At 48.6% G+C, this 26920-nt stretch overlaps 5 protein-coding genes across 5 annotated transcripts; 2 read left to right on the forward strand and 3 right to left on the reverse strand.

Annotated features, from left to right (window-relative positions):
• Positions 1 to 2870: 2870 nt before the first annotated feature.
• Positions 2871 to 4355, reverse strand: ACHE_20840A (Zn(II)2Cys6 transcription factor; the record flags this gene model as incomplete). Its single annotated transcript, XM_043285188.1, has 4 exons — positions 2871 to 3360; positions 3412 to 3838; positions 3902 to 4252; positions 4316 to 4355. 4 exons carry the CDS (start codon positions 4353 to 4355, stop codon positions 2871 to 2873), a joined length of 1308 nt encoding a protein of 435 aa, XP_043133904.1.
• A 316-nt stretch (positions 4356 to 4671) lies between these two features.
• On the reverse strand, positions 4672 to 5688 carry ACHE_20841A (phytanoyl-CoA dioxygenase family protein; the record flags this gene model as incomplete). Its single annotated transcript, XM_043285189.1, has 2 exons — positions 4672 to 4964; positions 5013 to 5688. The coding sequence occupies 2 exons, from the start codon at positions 5686 to 5688 to the stop codon at positions 4672 to 4674; spliced, it is 969 nt and encodes a 322-aa protein (XP_043133905.1).
• Positions 5689 to 8878: 3190 nt separating this feature from the next.
• Positions 8879 to 13433, forward strand: ACHE_20842S (ubiquitin-binding TORC1 subunit KOG1; the record flags this gene model as incomplete). Its single annotated transcript, XM_043285190.1, has 5 exons — positions 8879 to 9352; positions 9429 to 12406; positions 12459 to 12792; positions 12849 to 13186; positions 13244 to 13433. The coding sequence occupies 5 exons, from the start codon at positions 8879 to 8881 to the stop codon at positions 13431 to 13433; spliced, it is 4314 nt and encodes a 1437-aa protein (XP_043133906.1).
• An 8330-nt stretch (positions 13434 to 21763) lies between these two features.
• dprA (putative cell surface protein) lies at positions 21764 to 22983 on the reverse strand (the record flags this gene model as incomplete). Its single annotated transcript, XM_043285191.1, has 4 exons — positions 21764 to 21947; positions 22012 to 22666; positions 22717 to 22803; positions 22866 to 22983. 4 exons carry the CDS (start codon positions 22981 to 22983, stop codon positions 21764 to 21766), a joined length of 1044 nt encoding a protein of 347 aa, XP_043133907.1.
• A 1207-nt stretch (positions 22984 to 24190) lies between these two features.
• ACHE_20844S (PA and RING finger domain protein) lies at positions 24191 to 26754 on the forward strand (the record flags this gene model as incomplete). Its single annotated transcript, XM_043285192.1, has 2 exons — positions 24191 to 26358; positions 26412 to 26754. The coding sequence occupies 2 exons, from the start codon at positions 24191 to 24193 to the stop codon at positions 26752 to 26754; spliced, it is 2511 nt and encodes an 836-aa protein (XP_043133908.1).
• Between the last annotated feature and the right edge of the window lie 166 nt (positions 26755 to 26920).

Below are 26920 nucleotides of genomic sequence, written 5' to 3' on the forward strand. Positions count from 1 at the left end.
TAGAGGGAGGCATTGGGGCTTGTGACTGGAGGAGTAGTAGCAGTTCCATTCATCGCCTGTGGTGGTGGCCGTTGTATCTGGATTGAGTGCGAACATCTGGTCAGCGACTGTGGATTTTCACCCAGTAAATGCATCAACCAACCTGTGATTCTGACTCTGCTCTTTGTCGCAATCGTTGCTGATCGGGACTGTTGGCGTTTATGGAACTCAGGGAGTTGTTGTAGCTGCTGCTAGGCGTGGGCGTCTGCGACAAGCCATCGCGATCCTTGAGGGAACCATTGAGGGCTGGGGGCGATGCGGACGGAGCCCCTTCGGAAGTATGAACATTTCTCGTCGCGGGAGGAAGGGCAGTACCCTGTTGCTGCTGGTTCTTCTTTGATTTGAAGAGGAAAGCCATCGTGGGGGTGGAGGGAAGGAGATAATCTAACTATCGAATCGTAGACGGGTCGTTTCTGGACGCGGACAGGGGGCGGTTAATTAAGGTACCAAAAAAAATAAAAAGGTCAAAAAAATAGGTAAAATAAAAAAAGGCGCCAGGCTGCCGAAGAAGAGAAAGTAAAGGTAACACCGACACAACGAACAAACAACACCCAAGAGAAGAAGGCAGGAGGAGAATGGAAGGAAAGGACAGATCCCACGGCCGGGGTTGGGCGAGCAGCGATTGACCGCCGTGGCTGGAGATTCTCTCACGGGGTTGTTTGTCGTGGATGATAAGACGAAAGGGAAGAAAAGAGAGGAAGGGGAGAGAGGGAAGAGAGAAGAAGAAAGAAAGAAAGAAAATAGAAGGGAAAGAAGCAAAGTATCGACTAACCCAGCTAGGAATAAGAGTAGAAAGAAAAGAGGAAATGAACGGGAGAGAAGATGGCCTGTGGTGGTGCTGTTGGTGGTGCTAGTAGTGGACTCTCTCTCCCTTTTTCGGGGTCAGCCCAGACTCCGCGTGCGGGAGCAGCACTATCGAGTCTCACACGGTAATAAAAGGGTTGGTTATGGGCGCATTGAGACGATTCAGAAAGAAAAAGAGAAAAGAATTAGTATGGAAGGAGTACTACTATGTACTCCATAGAATTGACCAAGAATTCACGGGGAGTCGGGGAGGTTGGGGGAAGGAGAAGAACAAGAAGAGAAGAACAACTAAAAAGGAAAAGAACAATAGAAGATTCCGGCGTTTCACACCGGCTGGGCAGCGGAATTGGTGTCAATTACCCTGGCATAGGATATAAGGATGTTCTTTTTTTCTACAGAAAAGAAAGAATCAGGGGAAGTCCAGATGGAACCCACGGGCCATTCGGTATATTCCACCATCTATTTCCAGTAACTAAAGCATTGCAACAGTCTGATATTCCTGAGAATATTCCTATTAGCCAGTCCTCTGTCCAATGACACGTGATTTTTACTGCCTCCGTACAGAATCTAGGACCGTTCGCATGCAATAAAGAATTACAGACGCATCAATTGGCAGCAAACTCCCTGTCGCAATCACAATCTACGGAGTACTTGTATGTCAACTTCACGAAATGACTGGTCGATTCGCCGACCACTTGGCCTGAACTCGTGCTCTACAAACTTCTTTTGGTGGGCTTCGGTGCCATTAACTTTTGAATTTCTTGCTCGGGTGCTGTCTTCAACGGTCATTGGGCTGATCACAACCCTTTTTTTTCTCTCTCTGACCCGGCCGATCCAGGGGTGCTATAAAATTATTCCACCATCACCAGTACATACTCTGTCTGATACCCGGCCATGTACAAGAATGTATGCACATACATCCGGGCGGCTAGGGATGCTATGCATGCGAAAGATCTTCATTTTCTTTCTTGTTTCCGACCACTTAAATTGGAGAAAAGTAAATATACAGTATTTCGGCGAATCGCCTATATCACGCTGCCGCCGTGATGTGACAGAGGTGCAGTTTTGTGCACAAATACAAGTACAAGTATTCTGTACTCGGGTTACGACCGGATTGATTCATCATCAATTCATTCAAGTAATAGATCTATTATTTATCCTGTCTGATACAAGCAGGTCTAAGACATATCTTGATCAATTGGACTGTGCACTTACACCGAGTCTACTTGTACTCCGTATACGCCGTACTGCACTCGGAGATGCGTCGGGACTTGTTTCCATGAGTAAGGCCTCGGTACAACGGTACGACTCGCAGTAATGAGAAACATGGGATTGCTCTGCATGAAGTACACTGTACAGATATTCAAAAACCTCTGTAGGTAGAAAGGAAAGGCCGATGGATGCTTAAATGTTTGCCTTTATGCCTTACTACTTTACTACTTTACTACTTTCGGACTACACAATAGTATGATTTGTAGGATTGTCTTTTCAGATATTATTATCGATTATCATACTCGATTATTGACTTGCTCCCTGGTATCCCACAACCTGGGATATATTTTTGTTGGGTTCAGATAGTAGGGGTCCACAGACGGGAGTGAATATATATCCTGCACGACTAGCCCTTGAAAAGCCACCCCAAATATACACATCGCTGTCCCTAAAATTCTCTTTTTCCAATACATTGCCCTAATGAAGTTATTATACACGCTAAAACAGTTCTAACCAAGTCCTCAATGGCTAGTCACTGCCCTACCAAACATCCGGATCCGAACCCTGCATGCAATGCACGAGCAACCCCACAAGCCACTCTCAAACAATCGAGATTCAGGACGTCATTAGATCTAAAACATTAATATGGGGAAACTTTAACTTGCATAGATGATCTGTCCGCTGCGCGCATCTGTTTCATCGGAAACGAATGAGAATTGCGGCAGGGAACTCATTTCGGCTTAGAAATGAGACATTCAACGAAAAATTCAAAGACTTCCAAAGCTTATCTAGCATGGCATAAAGTCAACATAGAATTACATGATAAAAACTCGTGGTTCAGGGAGAAGCGCCGGCCAATTAACATCCCTCGTCCAGATCCTCTTCAAAAGCTCCAGCCCCTTCAAGATATTTTCAAAACCATTACGATGATACTGCCTTAACAAGAATTGTTCAAAGAACTGCTGATCGTCTGGCGAATAGCTTTCTGATGCCGCGATGAAAGATGCCCAAACCAAGGAGTGCTCACCGGGAAACCCCTCGGGGAAAGATTCAAGGTTGGCTCGAAATTTTGTAACCACATCCGCCGATGACAGTTCATCACCTGGAGTTTGGTTAAGCATAACACGCTGTAGATATATATCGTAGGCTTGCTGCCTTAAGCTGGCGATTAGATCTATCGTGCACTGTTTTTCTGGATGGAAGCGAGAGCTGTAGTAGAGGCAGTCGAAGCTGTGCGGGGCTTGGGAAAGGATCGTATGTACGCCGGCTTGCTGGCTTATGAAAGGAGCAGCATAGACTCGCATCCTAGTGATCATCAGTCACCTCTTCAGTTGAATGTATAATTCGTCGTCCTACTTGTGAATCTGCCGCAGCGCAAACTCAGACAACTCATCTGGCCCAAGCTCATCCTCACCACCAATCGTATCGAGAGCAGACTGAAGAAGATGAAAAAGAATCGGAAAGTCCGAAAATCCCGTCACCATGACCGCAACAAGGAGAACAATGATTGACAGGATGACTCGCCGCTTCGTTTGGTGGTCGTACTGATCCAGATTCTTCCGGTTCTGGAGCTCGTGGATAGCCTCCGAATAAAGCTCGCTTGAATTGGCAAGGCCTTGACATTGAGCGTAGCCATTGGTTTTACCGGAAAGGTGAAAGGCAGATACGGCCAGCACGGCCTTCATGACCAGCTCATCCATCCAGGCTAGAGGAAGGATTAGATGCCGCCATCCGTTATGGCTGTCATCGATCACGACCATTTCGGGAGCAATGTTGTCTGAGACTGAAGACAAAGTAAGACAAATTCGGCACTATCCCCCAGGAGCTTATGGGCTAGAGTACATACAATATCTCAAAAGAAATCTCTTCCAGCTATCCGTGTTCTTCCATGTTAGCACAGGACGCAAACCAGTAAACCTTGGTTGGTAATGATCAGCATCATCATCAGCCCGATTGTTCGTATGGTCTGAGGAAGCACCACCGGTTAATGTGTCCTCATTCGTATACACTGCGCCGGGCGCTTCTGATTCACTTCCATCCGGAGCATCTCGTTTCTTCGCCAACTTCAACTCAGACTCATCACGAAACCTATATCTCACTCCAATACCACTGCACATGAAGCCTTTAGAGACACATTTTCCACAGGAGGGCTGCATCCTGTCACAGTGAATTCGCCGCTGTGAGCATTGATAACAGCCTGAGCGGGGAATATTAGTACGATTCCATTCACCCAATCCCGATATTTCCTCTTGGGGCGCACCTTTTGTTTTTGGAACATATGGACGTTTTCTTCGGGTCATTTCAAGACAGACTTCAGACTTGGTTCTTATTCATAGCTGAGAGGATAGACAAGATTCAAGAGTGCAATAGAGGACGTTGCTTATCTTATCTTGTTATTGCATCTCCGCATGATATATTTAGGATAGCTCTTTCAGGTTTAGCGTAACGGAGCTAATCCGGGGGTTGTTTCCGGATAGAGAAGTGGATGCTATGCTAACCCTAACAAACCATGCCAATTGCGAACGTCAAAGAGAATATATTTATGAGAGATGTGAACGGCAATAGATTTCAACAAAGCCACGCAATACAGAGCTGCTGCGCATATAAAAGATAATACTACTGCATAGCCCTTTCCCAAATCCCATCCACATCCTCATCCGGGCTCATATTGTCGACAATACCAAGCGCCGTCGTAGGCTTCTTATACCCCAGTAACTCAAGCATCTTGGGACTCATCTCACGCACTTTACTCCGCGGGATTGCGAGGAATTGGTTCTCCTCGGTGCGAAGATTGCCTCGGCAGAAGAACAAACCGTGCATCGTGCGGACAGAACCAGGAACCGAATTGTGTCCGCCGCCGTGATAAGCGGAGGCGAGGAAGATTAAAGCTGACCCGGGAGACATTTCTTCTATTGATTAGAGATACATCAGATCTGGATTGGAGTAGGGAAAATTACCTGCAAAGCAAACTTCATCAGATTTCGCCCACCGATCATCATCCCATTTATGACTTCCCGGCACAAACATCGTAGCCCCGTTTTCCCTAGTAACCTCACATCCAGCAATCAAACATCCAAATTGACTAAATTTCTGAAAGTTCCATGGCTGAAAGGGATTTCGGGAATGACGAATATGATGGACGCCGTCATCCCGATGCAACAGTTGTCGAGGTGCTCCGTACCCGATATTCATCGAGACACTCAGACTTAGTAATGGATCAAGCGTGTTGGGTTCCGCGAAGCCCTCCCGCATAAGCGTAAAGTCTTCCCGCAGGATTCGCTGCCGCAAGGCTTCTAACATGGGATGCTCGCAGATCTGAGCGACTGTCTTGGACTTTCCCACGAGGCCTGGTACGAGGACGGTTTGTGCGGGGATGGATGGAAAGGCATCGCCGTTAACCTTCTTGTTTTCTAGATATCGACGAGGCTTGCTACTCCAGGGTCCTAGTTCCTCGTCGATGGCAGCCAGTTCGTGCGGTGAGACTAGATCCTTGAGGATCACGCCACCATCGCGCTCGAGGATGCTGAGGATGTACTCGATCGGATGGGTGGCTGGGATGGTTGTAATGGTGGTCTCGGGCTGGTATGAGACATCAATTGGAGGGGGCGTGGGGAGGGGAATTCGAGTCATCATGTAATAAAACAGCTGTAGATGTTGGATTTCGTGGCCTGATATGGTGAAGACACTGTATTCTTATACGAGAGGTCTGTTCGACATCCGGTGGGGGTTTCAACGATTTCGCTCGTCCCCGCACTGTGTCGTCACATCAAGATAAACGGGAATGACTCCGGGACAGCCATGGCGCTGGAAAAAGTAAAACCATCCCCATAATAGTGGGGTGATGTTGCACATGTCACATATGTTGGAGATACCGATGCGGGATTTGCGTTGCGTCGTATCGCCTATTTCCCAAATGGGTAACCAAAATGAGAGCACTCTGCATATCCGATGACAGGGATCGAAACGAACCTAATTCAGCATGATGATACCATTTCCTATCGGATTGTTTATTGCGTCTCATGATACTACAATGGTACATGGATGATAAAGAGCTATAACTGAGAGCCCTAATAGGTCGCATTGTGGCAGCTTCTCTATCTGATAAAACTTCTATCTGATTGAGACCAAGTCTTTCAAGAGTACGAGTCAAGATATATAGGGACCTAATGGCCTGGAAGAAAGCCATGCCTACAACTGTTATTTTATGACTAGGACATCTTCGCAGCATTCAACATTCAAAACAGACATGGCACCTGCAGCACTCGTCCCGACTCCGGCTTCCCCAAGGGTAGTCGGACCAGAAACAACAAGCTTCCTTAATTCTTGATAAGCATGTCAACTTCTAACCGCCCAGTAAAATTTAGACCATGGAGGAAATCGGCCTTGATGAGCATGGGGGAATTCTTGTTAGAGGAAATTGTGTAATGTCGTCAGCGACAGTATAGCAGGAGAGCGGCTAAGTATGGCGGCGGTAAGGCCTGAGGAGGTAATTAACTTGACAGTGCACATCTCCCTGCATTCCACTTTTACAGTGTTTTAGAAGCAACACATACATAATTTCGATATGGCTTTCACTATTTCCTCGCAGCCATCGCACAACGAAACGATGAGAATCTTTTTGAAAGGGTATAACACGACAATAACTTGCCAAGGACACACTTTCCACGTTCACAGTGTCATCATCACCATTCTGTCGGACTTCTTTAGAGGTGCCTTGAATGGAGGCCAGGTGAGAATGGAACACTCGAATTTGGCATCAGTAAATTTTTTTCCTCGAAGGAATCAAAGTAGAGGACTATTAACTTGCCTGATGATAACCCTGAAACGATTGAAATAATGATTTCCTACAGTATCGAGCAAATGGACACATAGTGCCGTTGCCGGAAACTGCTATACGCAAGTCTCTCTCAAAGAGCTCTGAAGAATGTCCAGCAGGCTTTGGAGCCATCGCAGCCATATGTGAGTCTACATAGCTGCAGACAAATTTGGGATCATCCCTTTGAAATCTTATACTGCGAAGAAATTCGCTAACGATATGAGCGCCAATTGGCATTTAGCAGCATCCTATGACACAGCGCGAGAAGTCATGAGCTCGGTAGCTCCACATGACACAGGTCTCCGGGACATCATTGTCGATACCATATCAAAGCATCCTACTGTCCTAACAAAGGGACGGATTCTCCGACTTACGAAAGAATACGAGAGCCTTGGATGAGCGATTTTTGCAAAATCATTGGAGAATAATATGGTGAGAGAATCAGAAGCAGAGCGAGATGGAATCGTAGAATCTGGAACTCTGTACAAAACTGCCCAGAAGCTGGACATACTATGATTATTGCCGTAATTGCTGTATCATTCAATGTGTCAATGTATGAAGAACAGTACCAATGTGGTATTTTCTATTGTGGTGTGTGTAAAGCACCATGTTGATCCTATCGAACTTGAATGTAAATGCTAATAGTTAAACCTTCCATACCATGGCCGAGAGCATAACCTTTAAGGTGATTTCCAGCAAGGGCCCATATCTGCAGGACCATCGTAAGGTAATCAGTGATTGCAGTTTGGACTTGACTGAAAACAGTAACTATTAGATCTACTACATTGTAGTGCACGTCTCCCACCGAGAGGTATGCCATGAACCTACTTTGTGGCAGACGAACTCTGTTCATTTGGACAGACCACTAATAAACTCCCAACCTGACCACCACTTTTCAAGGGAGGATATGGCGACTTGTCAAACACCAGGCGAAGAGCGTATTTATCAGTATAGGGATATCTTTCGGGATGTATGGCGTAGCAGGGAGTTCGGAAAATTCCCTTCTCCAAACCGATCGTATACGTCTTGGGTTGGAACGCAGAGTCTCTTAGTTGCTCCTGAGAGTCTTGCCTAATCCGAAATGGATCCCATGGCATGAAGACATCGCGTTTGGTAAAGGTCAACTCGACGTCAATCTTAGCTAGACACTGCGTGCCTCTACCACTGTCACTGCTGGTATCAGCCGTTTCACCTAGAGAATTCAGTTTCAAGGCCTTTAGTCAAACCCAGCACCAAGAAAATAGGCCCACTCTGCACCCAACCAAATCTGGATTGTGTACAGAGTAAGCAATATGTTATCTCAATAACTACACAAGGGACGCTCCCACATGTCCAATGCCGCCCTCTTCAAATGTGGTGTAGCATGTAAGTCCGCCAAACTCCCATTTCTCGGTAGTAAGAATGGAATAAAGTATTCTCTGCGAGCTAGTCATGGTGGTTGCTATGGCTGTACTTTATCACTCTAGGGAAATGTCTGTTTCTTATTTTGATTCTCATGATGGTTGTCGTTGTAGATGCATCTGACGTAATCACCCAATCTGTTCCCGTGACCGTGCCAAGACATCGCGGCCAAAGCTCCATGGAGAACATCTTCGCAGCGACCAAACCATTAGGTACCATTTCTCTTCCCTTTGCAGCCTCTTTTTTAAGCTGCGGCATTTTGGACAAGGCCTGTTGATTACTTGAAGCCGCTGGTAGTCCTGCTATCGCCGGTTTTGCGCCTTGCAATCTTAGTGGTCCTTGGCAGTGGCACCCACTGCGCAACCGTCTTCAGTCGCTGAGCCGCTCCGGTTTAGGCTTGTCAATCCGGTGCCTCTCAGTGCGCGCTCGATAAGCTGACATGCTTGAGAGCCGATAGTGTCGACCAGGTGAGTAGACAACTTATCACTGCAATTCTCAATGTTCGCGTTGCTAATATACCTTTCCAGATTCGGTAAATTCGTTCACTCATTTTTCGACAGTCGAAGCCCTCTAGTCTCTCCCTCCCACGATGATTATCTGCCCGTCATGAAAGATCCAATTCTTGATATGGACAACCAGAATAATACCATGTTGAAACGGCAGTCGCCGAATGTGCAGGCGGAACCGCGCAGGAACCCCAACAAGACGGTTCGAGTCGCTTTTGGCGATGTCGATACACACATCCCTCCTCGCGACAAGTCCCCCGCACCAAATCACCATCGGTCTTTTACCACAATCGATCAGAAGATCCCTGCGGCTTCATCATCATCCGGGCGACCGACCAGCTCGGGCGGTGACAGCGCAGCGTTGGTTGCGGAGGAGCGACCTCGGTTAACATCGGATCGTGCATCGGATAGTGGACGACCGACTGCGGCCCTGAAACGGGCCAGGAGTGATTATGGACCGCGAGTAGGATTCGACAAGTCCATTTTCGGGGATGACGACGAGGATGATTTTGCCATGAGACATGGTTGGCAGGAGGAATATACCTCGAGTGAATACCTCAAGGTCCTTCACTCGGTAAGGAGAATGATATCTGACTTGAGTGCTGGCATATTGCATTATATCATCGATTGCTAACCCAAGCGGTCTCTAGAACTTTTACATGTATTTTACGGAGAAGCGTCATGAAACGAACGGTATCCCAAGAGATCCTGTTGGAAGTTGGCCAAGTCAGGACTGGCGTATGAAAGATCGCCTGAAAACGGTTTCCGCTGCGCTCGCCATTTGTTTAAACATCGGTGTTGACCCTCCCGATGTCGTCAAGACAAACCCAACCGCGAAGCTCGAGTGCTGGGTCGACCCTAACCCAGCCGCGACTACCGGCGGTGGGCAAAACAAGATTATGGAGCAGATTGGGAAGAAGTTGCAGGAGCAGTATGAAACTCTGAGTTTGCGAACGAGGTACAAGCAGTACCTCGACCCGTCCGTAGACGAGACAAAGAAATTCTGCATACACCTTCGCCGTAATGCCAAAGATGAAAGAGTGCTCTTCCATTACAACGGCCACGGAGTTCCGCTGCCAACTCAGTCGGGCGAGATCTGGGTCTTCAACAAGAACTACACCCAATATATTCCCGTTTCATTGTACGATCTGCAGTCTTGGCTCGCTGGCCCCAGTCTCTTCGTTTTTGACGTCTCGCGCGCGGGCAACATCGTCCAAAACTTCCATGCGTTTGTCGACAAGCACGAGAAGGAAAATATTGAAGCAAAGAAACGAGACCCTAGCGCTCTCGTCCAGAACTATGGGGATTGCATTCTTCTGGCCGCATGCCAGAAAAACGAGTCTCTTCCAACGGACCCAGACTTACCGGCTGACCTGTTCACCAGTTGCTTGACCACACCCATCGAGATTGCTCTCCGGTACTTCATCCTTCAGAATCCGCTGGAGACTAACATCTCCATTGATGAGTTTGGAATCCCTGGTCGTTTGCAGGACCGGCGCAGCCCGCTAGGAGAACTGAACTGGATCTTCACTGCCATTACAGACACAATTGCATGGAATACCTTGCCGCGACCCCTTTTTAAGAAGCTTTTCCGACAAGACCTGATGGTTGCTGCTCTTTTCCGGAACTTCTTGCTCAGTGAGCGCATTATGCGCACATATAAGTGCCATCCGATCTCTTCCCCAGAGCTGCCAGAGACCCACCACCACCCGCTATGGAAGAGCTGGGACCTGGCGGTGGAGATGGTTCTGGCACAGCTCCCTGCGCTCATTGACCATGAAGAGGGCCGGCGGCATTACGAGTACCAGCACTCTACCTTTTTTGCTGAGCAACTCACAGCGTTCGAGGTTTACCTATCCTCTGGACCCACTGAGAAGAACCCGCCAGACCAGCTGCCAATTGTCTTACAAGTCCTCCTGAGCCAGGCGCATCGTCTGCGAGCGTTGATTCTACTCAGCAAATTCCTTGATTTGGGACCTTGGGCCGTTCATCTTGCTCTGAGCATTGGTATCTTCCCGTATGTCGTCAAGTTGCTGCAGTCGGCCGCTCAGGAGTTAAAGCCCGTCATGGTGTTTATCTGGGCCCGAATCATGGCAGTCGACCATACTGTCCAGAATGATTTACTAAAGGACAATGGCATCCACTACTTTATAAACATCCTTAACCCCTCGTCTCCGATTCCTGTCGGCAATGCTAGCGAGCATCGCGCCATGTGCGCCTTCATTGTCTCTATCTTCTGCAAAAACTACCCTCAGGGTCAGAACGTTTGCCTATCAGCAGAGCTTTTCGATTCATGCCTAAGGCATTTGACAGACGTCGAGAACCCTCTTCTGCGACAATGGTCATGCCTTTGTTTGAGTATGCTCTGGTGTGACTTCCCCGAGGCCAAATGGGCTGGCATTCGTTGTGCGGCCCCGGCAAGGCTCTGCGAACTGAACATTGACCCTGTGCCGGAGGTGCGGGCGGCCATGTTGCACGCACTGACAACATTTTTGGGCATCCCTGATTTGACGGACCAGGTGGCGCAGATTGAGGAGTCGTTGGCTATGACAGTGCTGCCGATGGCTTCGGATGGTAGTGTCCTTGTGCGGAAGGAATTGCTTGTCTACTTTTCGACTTTTGCCAAACGGTATCAGAACAAGTTCATTGTCGCTGCATATGAGGAACTCCAAGAGGAGAAGCAATCACTTCTCGACAAGCTCGCGAACGAAACGCCCCGGGATTTCCCCTTCGATGATGCGCAGAACGGATCTCCAGATTCAAGCGCTAAATTCCATTCTCTATCCCGGAATACTACATTCGGCACAATTTGGAAGCAGCTTCTCATTCTTTCTGTTGACCCACACCCCGATATTGCCCAGGATGCTAGCGCGATCGTGGACTATATCCATGTCATGCTCCTTCAATCCCCTATGGCATCAGTGACGGATAGGATCCGCAGAGAGATCATGGATATCACATCCCGCGTACCGCAGAGGCTACCTATCCGTGAAAGGCCCGAATCGAAGAAGGTCGCACCCCCTCCCACGCCTCCCTCCCAAACACAACCGAAACAGGAGGGGTATCTCTCACTAGGCATTAGGCGGACAGCAAGTGTTGCTGCGTCGCTGAAAAATCTTGCCTTCGGTGGTGCGTCTGGCTCGGAGCTCGTTTCTCAACCCCCAACATCGCCTTCTATGTCGAACCGCATGCCCATTACCCCCCGTGGGCGCGCTCCTCCAGAATGGACCCGACCCCCGGAGGTCAACGACCACGTCGCTCCGGCGACTGCATACCACCAAGCGCCTATTCCCACATCTCGTGGATTTGAACCGAGGGATACTTCCGTGCTCCCCACGATTCCTCTGTTGAGCAGATTTTTGGATTGGTCTACAGAGTACTTCCGCGAACCCCAAATGAAGCCAAATGAGCCCGACGAGCCCGGTAGCGCAGATTACAACGAGCGTTTATGGCGACGGAGTCGCAATGAAAAGATCATCACAGAGACCCAACCCCTTAAACCCAAGGCTGGCAGCAGTCGATGGGATAATTCGATGGCTCTTTTGTCGAATAGCAGTCAGCCGATGAAGATGTGCTTCCACCAATTCGAGGATCATCTTGCGGTTGCCGATGATCGGGATACTATTGCGTAAGTTATCAGCGTTAAAGTCTGATTTGGATTTGAGCTGACAATCTTTCAGAATTTGGGACTGGCAAAGCCATAAGCGCCTCAATCGATTTTCGAACGGAAACCCACCGGGATCGAAGATCAATGAAGTCCGATATATTAATGAAGACGACCAGGCGCTTTTGATGACAGGTTCTTCCGATGGTGTTCTCAAGGTTTTCAGACATTATGAGTCTGCCAAGGATGCCGAGATTGTCACTGCCTTTAGGGCTCTCCCAGAGCTTCTTCCTAGTAATAGAAATGCGGGCCTTGTCCTTGACTGGCAACAAGGACAAGGCAAGGCGCTTGTTGCAGGTGATGTCAAGGTTATCAGAGTGTGGAATGCAGCTACCGAAGTCTGCAGCAACGTATGTTATCGTGTCTACTTTACTGGTTAAAAAATATATCTGACATTAATTAACAGGACATCCCTGCACGGTCTGGATCATGCATCACTTCCCTGACATCCGATCAAGTTGCCGGCAATATCTTCGTGGCTGGATTCGGTGATGGTGCCGTCCGTGTCTTCGACCAACGTCTGAAGCCAACAACGTCCATGGTCAAGGTTTGGCGTGAGCACAAGCAGTGGATAACAAATGTCCATATGCAACGAGGTGGTCTGAGAGAGCTGGTTTCCGGAAGCCGGAACGGAGAAATCAGGCTCTGGGACCTTCGAATGGACGATCCGATTTCGACAACATATGCAACTTCAGATACCCTTCGTACTCTGAGTGTTCATGAGCACGCCCCGGTGTTCAGCGTGTAAGTTCCCCCAGATCATGTATTGAGTTCAACAAAAATATTAATTATTTTTACCAGAGGCACCAACCGCCATGAAGTGAAGACGTTCAACGTGGATGGCACTCATCTGTCCACGTACGAGCCCTACACGAGCTTCCTCCACCACAACCGGTCTTCCCCCATCGCCAACACTGCCTTTCACCCTCACCGTACCATACTCGCTTGTGCAGCGCTTAATGATAATCACATCAACCTCGTCAGTTGTTAGTTGAGGTATCGTTCTGCTCTATTGTTTCTTTTTCATTTGATGATCCGTACATACCATTTGCACGGCGTTCTGGGTTATGATAATGTCTCTTTTCTCCTTTCCCTTTTGTAATTCTTTTTTCATTACTCAGATGGGATTAGGGATGTCTGGCGTAGGATGGTAGTCATGATGGATGGATGGGTTAATGGCAGATTATTCATGTGGATTTTTTATTATTTTCATATTGTAATCGTGTATCTGAGCTTGTTAGGGTTGTACATAGACTGGGCTTCTCTTTTCATCCATTACTGTTTATGCTGAACCAGTCCAATCTGAACAGATGATGCTTCTAAAAGTTAAGTAGCTTACGGCAGTTCTATAGTTCATTCGAGCTATCTTTACAAGGTACCCGGTTTTCCACTGGAAACAAGGCGTATTCCTTTACCACTGCCACAACGGCTGAATTGGTTCAAAACACCACATATCCTCTTTGAAGAGACTTGTTCTTGAACATAATTCTATCAAGCCGCCCATTACATTCCATTTCAATTTGCATACCATGGCCTCTAACCGGCTTTATACCTGGATCATAGAGGGCATTATGGACCCCGACAACATCCTCCAACGACTCAGCGAGCGGGTCAGCGACTATGGAGATCCAAGCGACGAAGAATACATTCAACTCAAGCAACACTTCCACTCTCTCTGCATAGATTCCAATGGCACACCGAGCCTCACCAAAACAGCTTTTTATCCTTCTTCCAAACCCACAACGCGCTCCCCTCGTCCCTAACAGAAGCCGGATCGACCTTGGCCGATGTTTGCTGATTCTGCTAAAGCAGTGGTATGCTCTTTGTTCTGGTACATATGAACTCTGCTAAAAGGTCCAGCCGTTGCTCTTCGACTCTATCTATACCGTTGCATCCACCCTTATCAAAAAACCTGAAGCATATTACAGCCTCAGAGACGTCATCACCGGACCAGGCAGAGTCTCACGCTCCCAAAGCTCACCCAACTAGCTACTGTGCTCTACGGTGACTTCGACTGGGGTGAACTGCAGCTATTTCATCAATGCAACGGCAACCCCAAGAGTAAACTGGACACAGCCGTCAACTTTGCCGACACAGTTACGACTACAGAGGGTCAATTCTCCTTCTGGTATCCGGAATACCGAGAACGAAGGAATGCAGTGAAAATACCGTATTTGGTGCTTTCATTGCTAATACAGCTCGTGACTGTACTGAGATCGAGGCCAAGGGGCGGATATACCGGCACAGTACGCTTCTGTTTCAGTTAAGTCCCGTACATGATGTCTTCTGGAGGAATGTAGGGCAGCCTGGTTGGGAGGTGATTGGGGAGGGCCTTTACTTTGGAAACAAAGATAGTGGTGTAGCGTTGGTGCCGGAGAAGAACCTTAGGAGAACGATACTGATTCAGTCTATGGATAGAAAGAGTGTGTTTACGATGCAACTGAATGGAGGAAAAACTGGAGTTTGTAGGTTGAGGTGGAGGGAATTGAGATTTGGGGCTATGAGTAGTTAGATGCTTCCCCCCCCTTAACTTTGTTTGTTTCTTTCTTCCATGAACAGAAAATGATATCAGATCCAAGTATCTAAGAACGAGAAGATCAAGGATAGCAACGCAAAATATCAGGGAATCCTAGGACCAAACAAGAAGGTGTAAGGGACGGCAAGTAAGCGTCTGGTAGCAGCAATTAGTCACAGGGAAGGTTCAGCATAAAGAAAGAAACAAAGAAGAAAAAGGCACTACATGATAAATCCATAAGCAGCAAAAGAACCCCAGCCTTGTCGCAGTGCTTAGAGTGGACCTCGCCCTACAGATTGTCGCTTGATATCAGGACTAGGTGCAGTCCCCGCCCAAAAGGACAGAGCCGTTCCCAACAAAAAGGGACTTTCCTACGTTATGCATATTGATATATTTAGCATCTCCACAGAATCCCACCTTCCATCATTTCACCTCTCATGCACTCCATTGATTCCACTCATCTCACCAAAGCAAACTCAACCTTCTATCATCACGATGCAAGGATCGGAAGACCAGCCACCCACAGGTGATGACTGCGCGTCCCTTCTATGGGCCTCTCCCGGAGATCGAGAATCAATTCGCGATGCTATTTTTCAGGGAAACTTCAGCGAGGTCCTCGGGCGGCAAACAACAAAGTCATTTATAACCGAGCGCTGGTGCACCAGCAGGAAATCTTTCCAAACATTCGGACCAACTCTGCATGATCTCTGGTATATCTACTACCAGGTTGGCAGAACGTCTCGCACGAGTACCCCGAACAAGATCGATTCGCGCTTGCCCTATTGCGGACCCGGGGCTTAGGGCCGTTGAAAAAATCAATACACCAGAGTGGAAGTGGAGAGGTTGAGATCCTACTACACCAGCTGATATCCTCTGGGAAGACCTACCTTTCTTCGTCGCGGACATGATGGGTTTCTGGATCAGTGACTGCGTAGAGATGGGTGCTATATAGTGGTTTAACCTCGCTTATTTCTTCGCTAGATTCGCGTTGATTGGTCTAAATCATGACAGACTTTTCCAACTCCCTATGTTGGTTCTTCGGGATATGTTCGAGACGGCGCGGCCGCTTGGAAGCCTCAGCGATGCCAGTACTGATACCGCCTCTATTGCCGCTTTCCTCCCGTCAGCATGCGCTTGGCTACGTGAAGCTGGGAGAAAGATCATATCACTTTCGGACGCCCCGTGGATGGATTGCTCTGATGATCTCGGGAATAGTGGTCTGGTCCTACATTCATCGAGTCGGAGCTAGGTCAGAAGCTGTCATCACATGCAGGATTCAGTCTGTTGAGATGGACGTATTGGCTGAAACGACTCGATGAGGTTGCTCAGGAGGCAGCGCAAGCTGGAGAAGAGCAGCTTGCGGAGGATGCTGAGTGGACCATCGATGTTATGCTGTGTGAGCTTTAGGAGAGAGAGTTGAGTATGAGGCTGCGAAGGGGTTCATTCGAGAGAGATCCATCGAATGGGCTGAATAATTTATTCGATAAGAACCAGTACTCGAATGAGGTCACTGGAAGGATGGACATGCCGGGTAAATACTTAGAGGTTTCAATTAGCAGAATGAAATTTATTCAATATTGCTTGGTGCTCAACAGACATTTTGGAAGCTACTCCGTGAAATAATGCTGGTTTAAATACCTGGGTACGATGCTCTCAGTCTCTGGACATAGGTTTATGCCTCAGAAATTATAGTACGAATACCTGCTCAATACAAACGTTGATTGATGTCAAGTTAAGGCAGCACATCGCTGCAATTGAGGTCAGTTGTATGTCCTGATCTAAGAATGTCTATCATGCGCACTATACTAAAAAACGAAGCAATTCCAAAAATCATCTTAAGAAGTCACGCCCAGCATAAAGTCAAAAAGAGTATAAACAAGAGGGTATCTATGCCTGATAAAAAGAAGAAAAAGAATAAACAACTGCTCTGGTATTCCAATCGAGACCAAAAAAGACTATAGTTCGGGCCTGCGGTGCCGTATCAAAACTAACTTCTTCTCCGGCTTCTCAGAACGACGCGGCTGGGCTGCACGGCGGCTGATAAGAGGGTCAATTTCAAAGTAGCTGCGGCGTCCAGTAGTGGCTTTATCACAGTAGCGAGATCTGACGTATCTGAACATTGTAAAGGGATCGGATAGGCCTTTGGCATCGCGCCCATCAAGATAATCAAGAAAGTTTGCAATGACACCCCCGATTAGTAGGGTTGTTTGCTTCGCGGTAATGCGATCCTGCTCAGAATCCTTTGAGAGACTGTAATCACGAGCTATTTCTTCAATCTTCACTTGAAGCGGTCTTCCCTTGCGCGAATCCTCTTTGTGAAACCAATTGTTTGCTTCCTCTAGTCTCGCTTGAATAGCCATAATGGCTCTTCTGGATGACAGGGGCTCAGGTAGCAGCGCATTCGGAGCAGGGTACGGAAGTCCTGGAGGGTGTTTCAGAGCTCTTCCGGCGGCCGTAGGCAGGCACTTCGGCTTGTCCCTAGTGTCTACTGTTGCCGCATTTGTTAGCCTGGATTCTGGGCATTCCATACAATAGATATCTCACTGAAATTGGTGGATTTGACCGTAGGCCTGTCCACGATTGGCTCCTCAACATTTCGCATGAGCTTGGCAGTCGTTCCGTGCGAAACCCTTATGTAGTCTGTTTCCTGCTCTCGAGCCTCCTTGTTCGGTTCGCTTGGTGGTCCCTGGGAAGCAGCTCGCTTGCCACTCAGTTCAGACTTCTCAAGGACGACGTCGACGAAAGCTTCAAGCCCCTCTTTCCGCTTGCCAACATCTGCAGCCGCTTCTTGTTGCTTCATCCATGCGGGAAAAGTATCGTAGTCTTCTTGTCGTCTTCGAAACGCATCCCTGAGTTCTCGGTTTTCTTCTTCCTCCGTCCTTTGCCTAGAAGCAGGTATTGACTTTCGTGAGTATTCTGGAGGCGTTAAATGCTCGTCTGAGCTAGCTGTGCCTTGCTGAACGCTTTGCTCAATGCGAGATTCATCCTCTTCGACTTTCCTCAGCACCGCCTCCCTCATATCCCGCCTCTTTTCTTCGTCCGTCTTGGCAGAAGATCTCGACTTTCGTGAAGAATCAGCATGCTTCCTCCTTGTATCTTCGTTAAGCGCATGCTCAGCGTGTCCCTCGAGTTGCGTTGCTAAATGCAGGTTTCGGTAAGGCGGATACAGTTGCAAATGTCGATAAGGCGCCACGTGGTATGGACGTCCATAAGCTCCATCATAGCCAGGGAAGGTTGATTCTGGCATGTAGCCGCCTTCAATGGGATATTCCTGACTGAAGGACCCAGGCTTGACTGTAGCTGAAGAACTGGACGAAGTAGCTGTGGGTGTAACCGAATATGCAGAACATGGCGCAAATGTTGGATACTGATATGCTTGAAGTGTTGGATAATAGCTGTATGCTGAAGGTGAATAATACTGCGAAGCGTAGCCCTCGGAATAGCTCAACGGGTTATATTGTAAGGGTCCGAACAGGCGAGGATCTGGCCCGAGTATAGTGTCGCTCATGTTCTGCGGACGCTCGACGGATTCCCTAGACAACTCGCTAGTATGACTTTGTGGCGTGCCCTGGTCACTGACGCTGTGTCCATATGAAGCAGGACTGGAAGACCTATCCGGACTCTCTTCTTCCGAGGTATCTTGGTTTCCATCTTGCGTACGCGAATGAGACACTGGGTGTGATCTCCACGATCTTGCGTCCGGACTTGCCTCAAGGAATGAGGGTATTAATTGAATGGACGACGTAGTGTCAGGTCTTGCCACAGGAGCAGCCGAAGCAGATCTGCGAGAGGAGCCATGGGACTTGATGGGATGTCTTGTTGTCATGGTGAGAGTGTTTAGAGGGGATGTTGATGCGAACGAATAGATAAAATGACGAGAGAGGGTATCTTCAAAGTAGCTTTGCGTATATCTGGTGATGCTAGCTTCAAGAGAGCGGCCGTATGACCGCAGGGAAGGGGAGGTGCGCTGGAGTCTGAGGAGACTGTGAATGGAAGCTGGCTGGGGAAGAACAAAGCAGTCAGTGAAAGCCGTAGCTTCTTGTTAGGGGATCAGCTTACCTATGGAAAGGCTTCAAGTATAAATTGGAGTTGCAGCAACAGCATGGTTTGGGTAGAGTGGAAGTGAGAGTACGAAAGAAGAGGGTTTTCTTGGGAAACAAGGCGCTTACCCAAAAGGGAAAGCATAAAGAAGGCTGCTGCACGCAACAGCGATTGCCATAAATTCCTGATAAAGGAGAATCATTCTACTTATGCATGGTGTTTCAAAATTATGACCGCCTTAATACTAATTATACATAGAGATACGCCTTCCGGCGACGCTTCATACGCTTGTCAGCCTGCCATTGCTTTCATTGGAGTTCTTTTTTAAATACAAGGCCACGAAAATCTCCCAGAATAACAGTGCACTTCGACGCGTTTCAAGTCACCGGCGTTATGCTGGTCGAAGCTGCGAGACCTTTAGTGACAAGGACAGGACTCGCACTGGGAGCCCCATGAAATTCGAGACACCTTCCAAAGCCTTCGACGTTTGCTTGCCGTTGATATAAGGATGGAAAGACCGTGTGGTAACAATTCGCCGTACGACTGCTGAGCTTGGTCGACTTTTTGACTTAGAGTCTTCTCTCTTGGTAAAATTACAAGACATTCTGAGTACGTTCACGGTGGGATGCACGAGCATTGGGTTTCACATACGACAATCTACATTTTACCCAGAGAAAGTTCCGATTCCCACCGTACTAGGAGTGCAGTAATGAAAGCTTGTAGTGGACAAGAATGTTGGGAACGTGGCCTGGCTAGTGGCCTACCCAAGTCGCTATTAATGAAGGATATCTAGCAACTGCATCGTTCTCCTGTAAGTACAACCTTCTTTTTCTAGTCACTATAATTCTGATTCTGACCACGTGCAGACCTCATTGACAGTATTCCCCTGGGATTTATGAAACAAAACGCGGTTCAATACGCTAATTTGCGGGACGCTCTTTTCGACTCCAATGATGCCACAGACCTCATGTACGGTGTCAACACTGGATTCTTTGTGCGTTATGATGAGGCCCTGGGCGCTTGGAAATAAAGCTCCTCAACGATGAAGATGCGATCATTCAGCTCCACGTATGGTTCTATGTTTTCTTCAGCAAATTGCGCGAATTTGAGGCTGTTGTGGGTCGCCACATAGCCTGGTCTTCGTTCAGGGCTTCGGTATGTTTGTACGATGGTCCAATATGCCTACCTGTCATACATCTACTATTGCTAGTTCAGGTGTGGTTCTTAAATTCAAGCAAGCAAGTATGCTGGATAACTTTGTTGTTTTTACGAGACGCTGATTCAGAGAAGTCAACTATGCTCTCTTGCTCTTCTTAATTCCATCCCTCTAATAATTGTCCATATACCCCTGTGTAAGTCCCAGACCGAAATTCGAAATCGCAGATGGACACTACAAGTGATACAGTGAAAGCGCAAGTTTACCATATTTACAAAAGCCAGAGACCTTCGGAAGAAAATGGCAATTATGGTCCTATACGAGGATTATCAATCTGCTATAATACACGGAATAAACGAAATCCTATGTCCAGAACCCATAACGTACTCCACATGCGAATGTAACACACGGGCGAATGTAACACGAAATCGCTCCGCCGCGATGTTAACTCCAACATCTCCACCAATGCACTAAAATTCCATTAAAATTATTCAGAATCATCTTCCTCAGACGTCTCTACTACTATCTGACAGGAACGCGCATTGTGTCCGGCCTTTCCGCAATTGCCACAGCGCCGCGCGCGTGTCTCAGTCCGCGGTCGCCGACCAGCCCTAATGCGTGTTTCCTCCTTTAGTTGCACCTCAACCTCCATTTGATCCCCTAATTCCTGAGCTTCCAGTATTGAAAGCGACCCTCCTTTCCTTAGACGTGTTTTTTTAGCCCTCCGGCGTTTGCTAAGGGCCTCGTTTGCCGCCCGAAGATCATGAATCTCTGCTTCCATCAAATCCATCTTATGCATTATCTTCCTCGTGCCTTTTGTAAGGACATCAGCAGTGTTCAAGATTGCCAGGCTGTTTTGCTTTTGCCTTTCCATGTTGTTCAGAGCTTATGACAACCATTGTAGTCGAGATCACTCCCATCTGAAACCCAGTTTCATCAAAGTTATAGATATCTGCTTCCTGGATGCCATACTTCGCAATTGTGTTTTGAACAAGTGTAAACCAACGACAAATAACTTCTGGGTCTTCGCATAGAGCCCTCTGATAGTCATATTTCCGATTGAAACGAGTTGTGAGCTCTGGGTGCCGTTTGACAAAGGTGCTAGCCCAGTTTACCCCAACGCGTCCCGCGTCGCGCGTTGTGAGTAGTCGGTAGTCGGTTGGCCATATCTTCCACACCAGACAACCGAGGAGGAAACCCTTTGGAATCTAGATCAAGTATGTGTTCGACAATCGTTGATTCCTCTAGATCAGTGAGCTTCCGTGAATTGGCTGATATATTGCATCGTGATTGCATGCCACGCCGGCGGCGACTAAGCTTCACATGATCCACGTGATAGATCCTGCCAGCGGCTCGAGCGCTTAGATTTTTATCATTTTGCATAGCTTGAAGGGCCAATATTACTTGGCTTTCATCATGTTTCTGAGGCATCGTTGGGTGTGGTGAAATTTGTAGTAGAAATCGGAAGTCGCGTCGGAGCGATTTCGTGTTACATTCGCCCGTGTGTTACATTCGCATGTGGAGTACGTTAGACCGAATCATATAGTCAATCAATAACGCATTACAGTCGTGACATGTTGCCCTCGTGGGCTCTCAAGAGTGATAGCCATTAGCGCTGGGTTCCAAGAGTAGCGCGGTTGTCCAAGTCCGAGTCAACGCGAGGATCCAACTTGTTACCCAAGTTGGAGCTGTGGGGCCCTGCAGTCGAGCTCGGGTTGTTGTAGCTGCTGCCACCTTGAGCACCACCGCCAAAGGCTTGGTGACGGGCGCGGTTGTCGTTGTCGGAGTCCACTCTGCAACGATTTGTTAGATAAGTGTCCCTGTGGTTTGTCTCTGGCATTGGAGAAGAGTACTCACCTTGGGTCCAACTTGTTCGCCAAGTTTGAGCTGTGACGACCAGTGTCAGTGGCCCCAGATCCACCACCATAGCCTATGCCACCAGTTCCCGCGCCGGCGCTGTCAGTCTGGTTGCCATAGCCTCCAGCCTCAGATCCGTATCTGCCGGCTCCGGAGCTGTAGTTGGACCCCTTGCTACCGTAGCTGTCAGCGCCCGAGCCATATCCACCCGTCTTGGAAGAGGCGTAGTTGTCTGTTCCAGTGGTGTATCTGTCCGATCCGGAGCCGTAGTTCCCAGACTGTTGGCTACCATAACCGCTAGTTTTTGAAGATCCGGAGTTGTCGGTGGCCGCTCCGAAGTTGCCAGTCTGGTGGGAGCCATAGTTTCCGGTCTTGGGAGAAGCAACATTGTCATATCCACCATAGCTTCCAGATTGCTTGTTGCCGCTTCCATAGCCTCCAGTGTTCGAGGATCCGTAGTTTCCAACGCCTGAGCCTGCACCAGAGCCGTAATTACCACGAGGGGAACCGTAGTCACTGGCACCGGTGCTGTAGTTACCCGTGTCCTTTCCGTAGCTACTGGTGTCTTTTCCGTGGTTCCCAGAGTCCTTAGCGTAGCTGCTAGAGTCTTTTCCGTAGTTGCCAGCGTTCTGTCCGTAGGTTCCGCCTTGGTTTTCTGTTATAGTCAGTTCCGGTAATCTCATGACTCATTGGAAAAGCACATACTCAAGTCATTGCCCAAGTTCTGCTTGTTGCCGAGATTCGATGAGTCGTAGGAGCTAGTGTTGTTACCAGATCCACCGGTGCGGTACGCTAAGCAGTGTCAGCAGACCAAACAATAAATTCGAAAAGGGATTCAAATTTCAGATCCTTACCATCGTTGGAGCCATAGTTAGAGCTCTGCTTAGCCGAGTCGTACTGGCCGCTGCTGCCCTTGGAGGAAGAGCTGTGGCCAGTGACGGCATCCTTGACCTTATGCACGAGGTTGCTCATGATAAATAGCAAATGTCAATTATAGTCTTTCAATGATAAAAGCTTTGCTGGAAGAGATTTGATATTCTACTTCGAGTTCCGAGTATCAATTGGGTTTATATAACCCATCCTCGCATTCCCCCCATGTCCATCTCAACACGCAACCCTCCAGATTCGATACTGGTTCGAGGACTTCCATGACGCCATGTGCGGGGGATATAACAAGATCTCTCGTTTTGACTGACGTTGGAGTGGCATAATGCTTATGTTGTGATGGTTGCCTGTGTAGCCCGCCTGTGTAGCCTCGACGTCATCGTTCCAGATAATCGTGCCAAGATATTTAAATGCCTCAGGCGTCAACACTAGCCACAGCGAACCACACTAAGGTGCACTGCCATCCGGCCCCACTCGGGATAGACTCGAGGCGTCATAAACCACATTTTAACTCTTATCTCGTTACACTCATTCTCCTTTCCAGACATCGTTTTCGTCTTTTCGTGCTCCCCATGTAAAACCGCGCTTTACTATGCGAGTCACTGTGCTAAAACGGCCCAATAACGGCAGTGGACCCGATGATGGCATGATCTGCGGGGAGACGGGCGGTAATCGTATTATCTTCTTCAGGCTTTGTATGGGAAGGATATAGAGAGTGCAATGCAGTCTGACATGAGAAGTCTCTAGATAGTGTCTATTCTATATATTACTCTAGAGATACAGGTATAGAAAATACTTCTATCAAAATCCAGAGTGTAGCCGTAGTAGTATGGGTCAGTACTAGATTACATGAACGTTACAAGACAATACAGCTATTACATACAGCATTTAGGCAGAGTCATTTGCCCGCCTCCATTCCTCTCCTCCATTTCTCCATCACTTTTTTCTCCTTCCCTTTTCTCGCTTCTCTCCTGTCAGCTCTCCTGCTTCCTTCCTCATCGCTGGACATTATTGGCCGTGTCTTTTTGGATTACCTTCTCTTCGCTCTTTCCTTTCTCTGTTTCTGTTCTTCGATTTTTCTCCTTTCCAAACTACCCGCCCTTGCCCGCGCTCTGCCTCGCGCAGTTAACAACCTCCATGACTCTCCCGGTATCTTGCTCTCCGACGACCGGTTGATTGGTCTTCAAAAGAGAAGATATAGCGTGCCGAATATAATCTTGTTTTCTTTCTCGTATCCTGCCTCGACTGTTTCGTGTGCGCGTGTGGTACAGGGACCTTGGGTATCTGGGCAAATATGCGACCGCCTCGCTTGATATTCCTCCTTTTTTGTCTCATCTTCTTACCCATCTTTTATACCTTCATTTCTGCTCTTTTTTCTTCGCCTCGTGTGACCAACCCTAGTGCGCTCGCTGGTCGATCGTCGGGGTTGCACGCTCTCTTCTCGTTCAATCTCCCCTCTTCGCTTTTCCCTCCGTCCGCTATCATCAGTCTTACCGATGATAACTCGACCTTCTTCCTGGCCAGACCTGCAGCGTTTGGCCCTTCGCTTCCAAAGGTGGGTCTGAGTGGCCAACTATGGGTTGGCAGTGGCTTCGGGCAGAGAGACTTGGTAGCCGGCGTGGAGGGGGAACTAGGCTGCTCCGATATTCCTGGGTGGGGAGAGGGTGAAAGCCAATACAAGCATGGCCAGTTGACTTCGAGCGGAGAGAAGTCGTACGGAAACTCAGGCTCGAGTGCTGGAAACGGCGCCACTCCCCAGAATCGCCGGATATTAGATTCCAAACAAGAGTACGACTCGCAGGATCTTCCAGATGACGACGTTTCTTCCCCACCAGCAAACGATGGAACAGACGACCACCTTCACCATCCTCTTCGCGAGTCCAGCATGGTGGATGTTGGTACCGAAAGGCCCATGGATTCATCACGATCCACAACACATGCAGATGTCCAGTCCTTGCAGGAAAGTGCGGAAATCGCAGGAAAGGTTGTCTTGCTGAGCAGGGGTGGTTGCGGTTTCTTGGAAAAGGTGAAGTGGGCTCAACGACGGGGAGGTGTCGGTGTGATTGTTGGAGATGATACCAGGGGTGGCAGTCTGGTTACAATGTACGCGCGTGGTGACACATCCAATGTGACGATTCCTGCCCTATTTACTTCTCACACGACTGCCCACCTTTTGTCCTCCCTCATTCCTCCGCAGTACGCGAACCAGGCCAACCGGGCGAAGGAATCGAAGGCTTCCCGCACCAGGCCCTCCACCCACACCACCTCGAGTACGCAAGTTGCGGATTCCATGACGACCCCGTCTGCCTATCCGACTCCATCGTCGGTTGGCCAATCTGCGGCTGCGCCATCTACTGTTCCACAGAAGCCCAAAGCCGGGCTTTTCCACGGCCTCCTATCTTTGGTTGGCCTGGGCAGCAGCAAGGGCCATTCAACGGAGGACAGCCGGCGTCCACCTAGCAGTGGAAACATTGACTGGGTTGTGATGGACTCTTGGGACCAGCTGGATCCGTCCGATGACCACAGTGGAAATGAGCGGACCAAATCGAATGATTGGAGCTCTTCAAATTACGCGGACGGTGATGGTTTTGTCATTGGAGTCCATGATTGGCGTGATCCGGACCAAGCACCTGCAAGGCATGTCCTTGATCCAAGTACGGCCGCTGAGAAGGAGACAACAAAAACCAAGGCTTTGGCATCTACTTCTACTGGTCTTAGAGGTGGCCATGCGACTCCTGGAAGTGGAGAGTACTCAAATCCCGAGAAAAATGGATACAGCAAGCATTGGAGTGCTGAAAATTCGGGCTATGAAAGCGACGCAGTGAACGCCAAGCCTGGATCACGGGCAACCTCCAAAGGATGGTTTTCGCGCCATTTTGGTCAAAAAGATGCCAGTGAAAGCGACTGGGCTTCATCCCTCAACAAACGTGATCTCCTTTCTCGCAGCAAGGATTCCAACGGAGCGAAGTCAGAAGACCATGAGGGTCTGTGGGTCACTTTAACACCAACGAGCATGTCGACAAGCCCTTTTTTCGATACACTCTTTGTCCTAGTTGTCAGTCCGTTGCTTACTCTATCCGTCGTTTATGCGTTGCTGTTGATACGATCCCGCATTCGACGGCGACGCTGGCGAGCTCCCAAGTCCATCGTGGATCGTCTTCCCGTCAGGACATACCATACAATTTCAACGCCGTCCTCTGTCTCGAGCTCACCTCGGCCATCGAGTCGCGATATGGACTCGCCGGCCGCTCCGCTACTGTCGCCCGAATTCCGCCCTGAAAGTCCACCACCGCCCAGGCCGCGGCCTGGACCCGAAAAGCCACGTTCGAGTCCTTCACGACTATGGCGGCGTAAGTACACGGGACGGCAAGTGGAATGCGTCGTTTGCCTTGAAGAATATATAGATGGGCAAAGCAGAGTTATGAGTCTGCCTTGCGGGCATGAATTCCATGCCGAGTGCATGTAAGTTGCATTTTGAATGAGTTGTCCCTGAAGTTCACTAACGATCTGTCTAGCACACCATGGCTCACAACACGTCGGCGAACCTGTCCAATCTGCAAAGGCGATGTTGTCCGGTCAATGTCTCAATCTAGTGCCAACGACGAGTCTCATGAACTTGATGATGCTGGTCGTGCGCATGATTCAGAACCACAGACTGCGTCTACTCCAGTGATTATTTCAAACGCCAGCGAAGATGAGATGTCCGACACTGAGCGTCATGCGGGCGACGAGATAGGTCTTTTGCGAGAACACTCGTCTGCTCCAGCCTCAGGATGGCGGAACTTTGCATCTCTAAGCTTGTCCGCCCTCAATGGTGATTCAGCCTGGCACCGGGGTGGACCTGACCGAAACCGATAAATTTCTCACTCGTTGCGTTACTTTCATTACCCTCTTCCCGTCTCTCTCTTTCCTATTTCCTATTCTCCTGTTCTTTTTTCCCTTCTCTCTCTCTCTCTCTCTCTCTCTGTGTGTGTGTGTGTGTCTGTCTCTCTATCTCTTTTCTGTACTGTATTAAATTAGCGTT

This window comes from Aspergillus chevalieri, chromosome 2, assembly GCF_016861735.1.
Source record: "Aspergillus chevalieri M1 DNA, chromosome 2, nearly complete sequence".
In the NCBI taxonomy this organism is placed as follows: domain Eukaryota; kingdom Fungi; phylum Ascomycota; class Eurotiomycetes; order Eurotiales; family Aspergillaceae; genus Aspergillus; species Aspergillus chevalieri.